The sequence below is a fragment of the Zeus faber genome (assembly GCF_960531495.2).
Source record: "Zeus faber genome assembly, chromosome: 13".
Classification (NCBI taxonomy): Eukaryota; Metazoa; Chordata; class Actinopteri; order Zeiformes; family Zeidae; genus Zeus; species Zeus faber.
In genome coordinates, this window is record NC_137198.1 from 25,979,054 (window position 1) to 25,990,719 (window position 11,666).

At 45.3% G+C, this 11,666-nt stretch overlaps 1 protein-coding gene across 1 annotated transcript; it reads left to right on the plus strand.

Moving 5' to 3' along the window:
- The first annotated feature begins 2,039 nt into the window (after positions 1-2,039).
- On the plus strand, positions 2,040-10,568 carry pnn (pinin, desmosome associated protein). The gene is made up of 10 exons (XM_080012079.1): positions 2,040-2,165; positions 2,766-2,843; positions 3,291-3,362; positions 3,674-3,749; positions 3,845-3,939; positions 5,406-5,481; positions 5,625-5,780; positions 5,991-6,129; positions 8,731-8,987; positions 9,069-10,568. The coding sequence occupies exons 1-10, from the start codon at positions 2,053-2,055 to the stop codon at positions 9,918-9,920; spliced, it is 1,914 nt and encodes a 637-aa protein (XP_079868205.1). The 5' UTR covers positions 2,040-2,052; the 3' UTR covers positions 9,921-10,568.
- Positions 10,569-11,666: the final 1,098 nt, after the last annotated feature.

The window sequence follows — 11,666 nt, forward strand, 5'->3', positions numbered from 1 at the left end:
AGCTGGTCCATGGTGCAGTGGGGAGGGGGCACTATGGGAACCCTAGGACTCTTCACCGTCTCCGCGGACGGTTCCACTGGCCAGGGTCCGACAGGACCTTGAGCTATACATGCACTGCTGCAACCTCTGTACAGCTCAGAAAGGACCCTCCCAGCGTTCCCATGCCCTCTTGCAGCAGTACTTGGTGGGGGCCCCAAGGCAGTGTGTTGGGGTTGACATCCTTGGCCCCTCACTTATTCCGGCAACCGCTATGTCCTTGCCACCATGAATTATTTCACTAAGTGGCCCGAGGCGTATGCAGTGCCGGATCAAAGCATGGCTACAATAGTGGAGAGGCTGGTAGAGAAGATGTTCACCTGTTTTGGGGTTCCTGCTGAACTCCACAGTGACCAGTGGCGGAACTTCGAGTCCCAGATGTTTGGTAAGTTGTTCAGGCGGCTGGGGGTGAGCAAGACGAGGACGACGCCGCTGCACCCCCAGAGCGATGGGCTGGTTGAGTGCTTCAACTGGATCCTGGCAACTCAGCTGGCCATCCTCACCAGCTGCCATCAGCAGGACTGGGACCGTCACCTGCCCCTGGTCCTGTGGTCCTACCGAACTGCTGTGCAGGAGTCAAGCCAGTGTACGCCTGCGGCACTCATGTTCAGGTGAGAACTTCCGACGCCTCTGGACCTGGTGTTCGGGCCCCTGCCCTAGTCCGAGATTGCCGGGGCACAGAACTGGACTACTATAGATGGCTGACAAACCGCCTGCGGGGAGTCTACGAGTGTACCGGCCATGCCCAGGCCAGTTCGGGGGTGCAGCAGAAGTGGGCCTACGACATCCGCTGTCCAGACAAGCTTTTGTGCTTGGGGACAGGGTGTGGGTGTTCTGCCCTACCCGCACAAAAGGGGTGTCCCCCAAGCTGCGCAGTCCCTGGCAGAGACCTGGTGAAATACTGGGACAGATCACTGAGGTTGTGTACAGGGTGCACAAGCCAGGTTGGGGGTGCGTGGTGGTGCTGCACAAAGACACTCGCTTCTGCTGGGGGCAAAGGCGAGCACAGCCCCCCACGCCCTGACCAGTGCACTGTGCCCACAGAGACATCCTTTGTGGAACGCCAGCAGCTAGTCCGTCGATGTTGCTAACCAGGACAGTTTGCTGACTTTGTATTGGGTGATGGGGACGTCGGGGGCGACTGACCCCTTAGGTGGGGGCTAAGTAATGCGTCAAGTGGGTGGGCCATGGCTTTTTGTTATGTTCGACGTGATTATGGGTCTGGAGATGTTATGGGTCTCCGTTGTGTTTTATTATGTGTTTTCAGTTGTATGGGATGTTCTTTTTCTTTTTTTGCTGTGTTGTTTGTGTTGGGGGGTGACGCGGATTGCGTTGACTGCTGTTGCTGACTAGGACAGGGCTGTGACGTGAACTGACGTAGCTGGTTGTGGCCTCAGGGATTCGCAGACGCGGTCAGTGGCTTATAAAGGAACGCCCTGTCTCGACTAATTAATTTGTTTCACGGCGTAAGTTGGCCACGATACATGGGATTTATTTATTTTTTTAGCAAACCTATACAATGTTTTTATGAATGGATTTTCTTTCTTCTCAAGAGCGAAACAGAATTAAACAGAATCAGTTCTGTTCGTGTGTTTCCCCCTCACTGAGTAATCAAAGAATCACATAGAATCGACAACCTGGATCTATTTTCCCTGAAAGTTTATTTTTTTCCCCCCAATGGTACAGTTATGTGTTTTCGATACATATACAGGATGGTTTAAACCACAGTGCAATTAAGCCAAAGTGCAGGTGTCTATTGCAATTTAATGGTGGTTTGAAATAAGCTTTGTTGAGACAGTCAAACTAGTCACAAGAAAAAAAAAAGCTAAATGTTGTGTACAACTAGTTAAACAAATAAACAAATAAATAGATAAAAATGAACGAATACATGAATTAAGTCATTCTTATTATAGGGAAATGCCCCGCCCCCCCCTCCCTCCCCTCCCCCTAAGAGCCGCTCCCGCTCCGCAGCACTCGCGCGACGGTGCGTGATTTCCGCCATATTGGAACTGGAAGATGGCGGTGGTGGTGCGGAGCTTGCAGGACCAGCTCGAAAAGGCCAAGGAGAGCCTGAAGCATGTGGACGACAATATCCGTAAGCTCACCGGACGCGACCCCAACGAAGCCAGGTGAGTTGTCTCCGAGAGCTTTGCGAAGAACGTACTCCCGGTCTCATCGCTTACGGCCGTGCTGCGTAAAGCTAACGCGTTTAGCCACGCTCCAGGAGCACGCTACCCATGCCCGCGATGCAGCTGCGTCTCTGTGGCGGGCTACCCCGCGGTTGTTCAACCGCCGTTGTTCTGCGACACACGGGTTTGTGACGCTCTTGGTGCTGTGCAGTGGGAGTATTTAATTGTCAGAAAACGTCCAAGCAAAGTTTTGGAAGTAGTGTGCTAGCCTACTACAGCAGCTAGCTAACCGGCTCCCAGCAGGCGACACGGGGTGATTTTTCAACAGGTTTTATTCTAATTGTCTCTACGTAATTTGCATATATAACATTATTATTATGTCAACGCACCAGAATAAGAAAACGTTGCTATACTGGAGGCTGGGCAAAACGCCTGGTTTCTCCCCTGCCCCATAAATCAAAAAAGAGAAGAGTTAATGGCCTACGATGTTTCAGTGGCGTGATTACTTACTTGTTATATTGCACTATATTGCTGTAATTTATTGTTGGAGACTGTTGTTAAACATTGTTTTGGATGACCAATGTCTGTGTGCTTGTCCAGGCCGGGCCAGCTCCGCCGGCTCAGCGGCCCCATGGCAGGTCCAGGTGGAGGTAGAGGCAGAGGATTCAACCTGCTCAGGTACGACCAGGGCACCGCCTTCTGGCGCTGGGTGGACACAATTTAGGATTTCACACAATTCTGGATTTTCAAAGTTTGGTGCAGTTTGGTTGGTGCAATATGTTGTTCTTTCACTACTATTCAGTGATAGTGACTATACTTGACTTTTTATTTTAATTATCCTGAAAATGTAATTGTGCGTTGTGGAAAATACATCAAATTCAGTTTAATGCAATATTTCAGTTATTTCGTGACAATGTGAAATGGTAGTATCAATGGAAGTATCGATATTGTAATTTTCAAATCCATTCACAAATAGATTGGCGAATTTGTGGAATTGCGTTGTATTGCAGTATCTATAATTTCAATGTCATGTCATGTCATTCCACATATACTTTTTATATTTATATACACACACACAATGTATCCAGTGTTTCTTGTTCAGCTCTTTCATCTTGAACCTTTTAGGCGCGGTCTCTCAGACATGGGAAGTGGCGGCCCACCTTCTAAGCAGAGGGACATTGAAGGGGCCCTGCTAAGGTGATATTTCATGCTCATCTTGTTCTAATGCAAGTCTAAAGCTGGTACCACGAGTAGAGGTAGTGGGTCAATGAATGATCATTTAGAGTAATTCCAGAATAAGAACAAAATTTGACACACTGTATTTCTCTCACGCATTGAAGGCAATTACATTAAATAACCCACATTTTGAACTACATTTTGTGTTGGTTTTCAAAACCACATATCTCAAACCCTGACCTGACCACATTTGATACGTATACAGTATGTTTGTGTTGCTCATCTAGTTTTATTAAAATAATGTTTTTGCTGTGCTTTGTCATTGGATACAGGCTGGCCGGGGACCAGAGGGCCAGGAGAGACCCACGCCACGACAGCGACGCCGAGGATGATGACGATGTCAAAAAGGTGAGTAGGCAAGGGGGGTGCACGGATGCCTTCTAAAGCGGCTAGAAATTAATTTGTAGCTCAGCCACTTATACTCTCTCCCGTCCCGCCCTCAGCCGGCGTTGCAGTCGTCTGTGGTAGCTACCTCCAAGGAGAGAACACGCCGAGACCTCATCCAAGACCAGACCATGGACGAGAAGGGCAAACAGAGGTAGGACAGCGCAGTGTTCACGTCATCCTAGTTTTCTAGAGGCAAGCCCTTTTAATATCGCATCATTTAATCCATCAGGTGAACTTTTCACTTTTTAAAATTGATTGGTTCTTATTAGGGCTCCAGACTAACTTTTTTCATTAGTAGCACTGGTGCTCCCTACTGAAAATCTTAGGCGCACCAGCACAAAATCTAGGAGTATCACTGATATTTTTCCATCTTAACTGTTTTATTGATGAATGTTTTGGTAATAAATATACAATTTACAGAAAGAACAATTTGCTGTTTATTTTAAAGGAAAGTCTCAATTTTAAAGTAGTGCTTTAACAAAAAAAACAACGTTAAATTGTGCTTTTTTTTTTTTTTTTTTTGAAAACCAACACCAAATAATAAAATACAGCCGCAAGTGGAAATTCATGGGTTCAAACCTTTTTGCGCTGAACAGAAGGAAGCAGCTCAATTGCCTAAAATTAAATCCGCGAGCAGCAATGAGCGGGTTTTGAGCTTCACAAAGCCAAGCAAAGTCACTTCAGCTAGTTTAATTCTGTTTAAAGGAGTGAGACCAATCACACATTTCATCACATTTCATCACAATGTATGCAGCATTTCAATAATTGCGGACTCAAAGTGCTCCATTTGCCTGCCCCCCTTTGTCGTATTTGAATAAAATTTGTAGTGTACGTTCAGTTATGGCCTATTTCCTGCTAAAGATGTTTTGATTGATGGTGGCCGTGTTTTTCAACCGATCCAGTCAAAATCCAAAAATCCTCTTGGACCATAAAAGTTGGCCATGCTGGATTTTTTTGTAAATTATCATCAACTGAAAAAGTTATGTGGCATCTACTTTTCGGATTTGTACTGTATCAACACCAAATTTGCTATACAGGATTGTATACAAGACTGATATACACATTTCTATTTTAAATGAGTGACATCGTCAAAAACATGGCCGCTATCAACCAAATAAAGTACAGCATGTGTGCATGAAGAAAATATTCTGTGGAACAAATTCTATCCAATACTGACAACTATTTAAATTCCCCTTTTGTTTTTCTGTAAACTTATAGTATGGAATAACATAAGCTTTGGGAGACCCTAACCCTTTTGACCTGACCCAAATTGTTCATATGTGTGAATTAGTGACTCTAGCGACACCTACAGTAGCGGAGGAGTATTTCATTTTAAAATGAAACTGGGAAAACATTTTTATTTTTTTTTCCAAATTTATAATCGTTTTCCGAATTGACTCAGAAATGGAAAGACTTTAATTATCTGCGTCATCCAGGCCTAACATCCCCACTAGATGGGTCTCTGAAGATGGCTGTAGAGCAACACACTGAATCTGTCTGCACGCATATGTTGTAATCGATTGTTAAGGTGGTTTGAGCCTGCTGAAACTACATAGGAGAAACTAAAATATCTTATGTCTGGCACAAATGTTTGTAACTGTGCTTTGTGTGTGTCAGGAATCGGCGTATGTTTGGCCTGCTCATGGGGACCCTGCAGAAGTTCAAACAGGAATCCAACGTCGCCACCGACCGGGTAAGGAGACGCACCCTCCATATCGTGTTGTCTCATGTCATCATTTGCCCCGGAGTGACAGGGTTGGACAACAATAAGCAACAAATTGTAATACGCATCCTAAATTTCTTGGTTTATGTTTCGTTCCCCTCGTCCCTCTGCAGCAAAAGCGGCGTTGCGAGATTGAGCAGAAGCTCGAGGTTCAGGCCGAGGCTGAGAAGAAGAAGGTGGAGGGCGAGCGGCGGGAGCTGTTTGAGGAGCGGCGAGCCAAGCAGACTGAGCTCCGTCTTCTGGAGCAGAAAGTGGAGCTGGCTCAGCTGGTGAGTGCAGGAAACGAGTCGTCAGAGCCGCTACGTTGTAAAAGTGGAGAGAACTCTCGCATGGGTGTAGGCCTTGGCCCGTCCCATTGGGTTTTATGCTGTGGATTATTACTACCTCTGTCAATTAAAAAAAAAAAAATTAAAAAAGTGTATTTTGCACAGTTTTTAACCTTTCCATCTACTTACTAACTTTTCACCTGGCCTCGTCAGCAAGAGGAGTGGAACAGTCACAACAGTCGTCTGGTCAAATACATCCGCACCAAGACCAAGCCTCACATCTTCTTTGTGCCGGGGAAGCTGTGCTCTGCCACACAGAAACTCCTCGACGACTCCACCAAGAAGCTGAACGGTGAGATCCTTGTCTTCCCCCCCCCCCCCCCCCCCCCCCCCGGTTGAAGTTTCAGCAGAACAGTGCTGTACTATAAGAGTGACCGTTACCTTTTACGTGTGTGTGTGTGTGTGTGTGTGTGTGTGTGTGTGTGTGTGTGTGTGTGTGTGTGTGTGTGTGTGTGTGTGTGTGTGTGTGTGTGTGTGTGTGTGTGTGTGTGTGTGTGTGTGTGTGTGTGTGTGTGTGTGTGTGTGTGTGACAGACACTGAAAACTGTTTATTTATTGGTGTCTGCAAGTCCTTAACCCTAGAATGCATATGTCTAGCTAAAAATGATCAGCCTTCAAATTACTTTTGTTTTTGTTCAGATTTTTTTTATTATCAGAGTTTATTAGAACAAAGCGCGAAACCCACGGACACCAAACTTAGATGATAGGTTTGACATGTTCCGAAACACAAAACGGGGTTCATCAGCCAGATGGTGGCGCTGTATCGACCGCTTTTACATTTTGTCTAATAACTTCTGAACCAATTGTCATAGAAACAAAATCCTTACATTCATGGATTCCATGGGTGGTGCCGAGTCTACTACGCATGGCGCTGCCCATTTGTGTCATGATGGATTTTCCTCAATTGTGGAATTTTTTTTTTTCCCCCCGAACTCCTCCTACAGATATGGTCCAATGTTAATCAAACTTGGACTAAAGCATATCTGGACTGCCCCAAATACAATTTATCTTGGTTACCTCCCTTCCACAATGTGTAGTAAAATGTAAGTTATTGTTTTCACATTGGTGCAATAGTTCATTCATATCATTCACATAATCGGAAAGACCTTTGAAAAGTAATTCCTGGAAACAAAATAAAAATAATCTGTGTGCAATTGACCCATGATATGCATTCTAGGTTTAAGTCTTAATGTCTTTACATATCAAATTTCAAAAAACAATTGGTTTGATTTATCCATATTCGTTTTTGACTAAATGAGTGAAGTTCTTCTGCATCGGAGTAAACATTTCTGATATTATACAACTTAAAGCCAGCTGCTGAACCTCATACTCTAAACTATTCTAGGTGAACCTAACTCATTTTATACCTATAAAGGTTGATTCGACAATAATGTTTGATCTTATCTTAGTAAATCTTACTGGAATTTATAATGTTCAAACTGCATAGTTTCCAAAGGCAGAATCGTTTTCAGGGATGGGGTGTTACCAATTTTTTGTTTAAAATACAGATAGCGTATCTGTAAGTATTTGCCAATTCAAAATATTTTTTGTCTCAAACTACCAAGCTTATGATGGCCACCTAATGAAATAATCCTGCACAAACTGTTCCCCATTTTCCCAAAGATAGAAATGCCCACAACGTGACTTGTACAATAATGCTGCTTCCTTTATGTAGATACTCTATTAAATAAAATAAACAGTTGAAAGCAGCTTCCAAATATCACTTAAAATGCAACTTGGGTGGGGAAACTCAATTCAATGCAATAAGATAACAAATCTGCAAGTGAAATTTACGACTACTCCGCCACCCCTCAAAACGCTGACGTTGCATATATTACGCTGCAAACTCCCCTCCAATTCTGAGTTGAGTTAACGTTTTTCATTTTCGATACGAGTAAGAAAATAAATTGAAATTCCTGTTTAGCCTGAACCCTGTGCTGCGTCTCAACGTGCAGTTCAGAGCTTCAACTACGATGTTGTAACATTCTAGACGGCGGAAGAAGCCACACGGTTATTACACACTGAGTTTTATGGTTACCTTGCAGGCTACTGTTTTGCCAATGCCTACGCCGTTGAACCGACATCCACACTCCCTCCGCGCTCTCTCTCAACGACTCGTCTCGCCACACACACCCTCACACCAGATCGCGTGCACATTCCCTCTCGCAATACTTGTGAACCGCCCGCAATAAAACTCATAACTGACAATTAACAATACTCAACACATCCAGGGTCATTACAATGTAATTCTGATATAGTAATACATACTACATCAGAATTACAATATATTAGATATTATATTTAAATGGCATAAGTAACAAATACTTGGGATTCCCTGGTCTCTCATGAAATATCTATTTGAAGGTAAGCAATGGCACTGGCTTATTTTATTTGATAATGGAAACTGAACATCTACATTAAACAAATGTTAAGAACTGTATCATATTGCATGGAATTGTTCCCTATTAAAATGTATCGTCCTTTAATCATATCGGATAGTCTTACAAGGGAGAGATGCACACCCCTAACGTTTCACCATTGTGTTTCGGGGGGATATTCATCAGACTATGATATTGGATTGATACATATATTAGGTCTATTGGATTCAGTCATTTTGACCAATATCGGCCCCGATACAGAATATTGGATCAGTGGGCCTACATACCTAATCATTTTCTCAACCATGTACTTCCCAGAACACAAACGCCACAAATATTCCAAACCAAAAGTATCTCACTTTGTCTCGCAGTTTGTGCTAATTTATATTTGGGCTTGGTAATTGCAGGTAAAAGCAAATATTTCACCCCAAAAAACTGCTAGCCTGTAGCTGCAAGTGCAAAGGTCACGTTTCCCACTTTAGAATCCTTGTTAACTTTGGGTTGTCTCTCGTGCAGCTGTGTTTGACGAGAGGCGCGAGGCTTTCGCCGAGCACCTCAGCAAAATGGAGGCCCGCCCTCGGCGACAGCTCAACCGCGACCCGGAAAACAACAGGGTGAAGACGGAGCAGCCGGCGGAGGGTAAGACCGCAGGCCATGTAGTCAAGGTGACGGGTAACCGGGGCGATGTAGATATGGAGGACGAGGAGGAAGACGAGGAGGAGGAAGAGGAGGTAAGGGTAGTGGAGGGGGATAGAAAGGACAGGGAAGAGAAGGTAGAGGGAGGGGTGAAAAAGGAGGAGGGGTTGAGGAAGGGAGGGGCAGAGGAAGAAGAGATGATGGAAGTGGGTGAGGAGGGTGGAGAGAACACAGAGGGAGTGGAGGCAGAGGGCAAAGCAGCAGCAGCAGCAGCAGCAGGAGGGAGGGAGCAGCAGCAGGAGGAGGAGGAGGAGGAGGCCAGTCCAGAGTCAGGGGGGGTGGAGATGGAGGTGGGGCAGGAGCAGCAGCAGCAGCAGCAGCAGCAGCAGGTGGAGGAGGGGAAGGGGGAAGAGAAGGGAGAGCAGAGTGAGGCGGCCACAGGAAAGGAGATACACCAGGAGGTTCCGCCCTCCGAGCCGCAGCCGCCCCCCCTAGAGGTCCAAGCATCAACGGAGGCCCCAAACCACGAGTCTTCCCCGAGCCCGCAGCCCAACACGCTGCCCTCCCAGGATCCGCCCACCCCCATGGTCGAGAAACAGATGCCCGCAGAGAAAGCCGTCCCCGAGGCCCCTGCCCCCAGGGAGGCCGAGGGGGAGGCGGCGCAGCGGGGGAGGAAGAAGCAGAAGCAGAAGGAGCAGCGCAAGGTTCGCAGCAACAGCTCCTCCTCCTCTGGAAGTTCGGGCTCCTCCTCCAGTGGCTCGTCCTCCTCCTCCAGCGGCTCCAGCCGCTCCTCCTCGTCCTCCTCCTCTTCCTCATCCTCCTCGTCCAGCAGCCGCAGCCGGGATGGTGGCAAGCGGCGCCGGCGTCCCTCAGACCGGGGCGAGAGGAAGAAGGGAGGCGAACGGAGCCACCGCAAGCGGGGTGGCAGTGGGGGAGGGGGAGGGAGGGACTCGAAGGGCCCGAAGGATCCGAAGGAGAAGAGGAAGCATCGGAGCGACGAAGGGCGAGGAAGGTCGTCCCACAGCGACAGGGAGCGTAAGGATAGAGACAGGAAGGACAAGAGGCGTTAGGCACATAATCCTGCTCCAAACCACGCTTCCCCCGTTAGCGCAATGTTGTCGTGATTCAAGTTCCTGAAGGTGGGAATCTAGATTAAAATGGAAAATGTGTGGGAAACCGTTTTCAAAATAACTCCCCCACATTTGAACCTTTTTACTTGCAGAAATGTGTAAAAGCTTTTTTTTTTTTATTTTTTTTTTTTTGTTATTCTGATTTTGTATTCAAAGTTCGAGTCTGCTACCCAGAGTACAATGGCACCGGTCTCTAGGTGGCATAGGTGAATCTATTTTTTGTGTTATGATTCGTAATTTTCTTTATATTTCGCGGCCACCTTCTGGAACGATCTCTTCCTCAAAGTTCTGATCTGAGGAGGGTTTCCTTGTTGGGCGTGCTGTTTTGATGGTGGGTAGGATCTTTTAAAAAAAAAAAAAAAAAAAAAAAAAATGTTAACCTGTGTCCGATCGTCATAACATCACCCACCGGTTGTTTTTGTTTTCTGTGGTGATCTCTTCGAAGGATGTCAAGGCCTCTCTGTCGGTCACAATCTGGATACATGTATGTTGTGCAGATTAGCAGTTTTAAAAAAATGTGTTTTTTTTTTTTTTTTGTACCAATTAAGAATCGGCTTCAAATAAAATACCAAGGAAAGTGCCTGTGAATGAATTGTCATTTGTGAACCACCACAGCAAAACCCGCATTGTCACGCATATCACGCCAGGAGCGGCCAAATAAGTTGAAAAATCTTTCTAGAAGGAAAATTAGATTTTTCCAGATTCCATTTATCTTTTTCATCTCAAATGTATTTTCAAAACAGTTTGATTAATAAAAAGAAAAATGTTAAACTGTCGAGTTAAACATTCCTGTTAAATTACGTGGGCAAACAGTTCACAGGTGCCAATCAATCGTTTCCTTGACAACGACCGTCCAGATGAAGTCACAATGTGAAACCGTTTTGATAGAGTTCAACCTTTAAATCGTACTACTTTTACACATACATGGAGACAGTCTATGGGGCGTAGACCAACGAAGATTTAATGCTGACGTCAGTTCCGTGAACAAGACGCCAATCCGGTTTCACTTGTCTGTGAAAACTTTCCTCTCCATGTTATGTATCATGAGAAGCGGGTGGCAGATCTAAATCATATCGCAGACTTTAATCAGACCAGTGACCCAAGTCCGTGTAAGCAGCGCGTACTGGACTTAATTTTCCATGATAGTCAGTTCTCCGACAGTGATGCTGAATCGGATACCTGCAAAATCCCGGACTTGGGAGAAAATTTCAAACAGCGAATTTCAACCTGAATGTGACAATGAAACTGAATATTTTCAAAAACCACCAGAGGAGACCGACGACACGCCTATTGTTACAACGGAAGAAGTTGATGACGTGATGAAGTCTGAGGTTGGTGATGCAGATTATGAACAAGTTGTAATGGACAAGATTCTCAAGTTCACCTGCAAATGTAGCCAGGTGTGAAAAGAAAATGAAGCGACCCCAAACAGGCTCTGTGAGTGTAGCTGGGGTAGGGTGGTGTTAGCCCACATAACTCTCAAGAACTTTGAAGATATTTGACATACCCATATTTATATATTAAATGACACACCGAGGCTGATATACAGACTCATATTAGTGATAGACTACATTTTGTTGTGTTGTCCGCACTTTAAAACTCTTAAATAATTCCACTTTTATAAAACATTATTACTGTTAAAAAACCCTTTTACAACAAAAGTTGTGACGATAGTGCTGTTCCATA

Excerpts from the sequence above, each read along its gene's own strand:
- pnn (XM_080012079.1), top strand. The coding sequence starts at position 2,053 with ATGGCGGTGGTGGTGCGGAGCTTGCAGGACCAGCTCGAAAAGGCCAAG. Across the intron at positions 3,363-3,673 it reads ATTGAAGGGGCCCTGCTAAG|GCTGGCCGGGGACCAGAGGG; the intron begins GTGATATTTCAT and ends CATTGGATACAG. Across the intron at positions 5,482-5,624 it reads CCAACGTCGCCACCGACCGG|CAAAAGCGGCGTTGCGAGAT; the intron begins GTAAGGAGACGC and ends GTCCCTCTGCAG.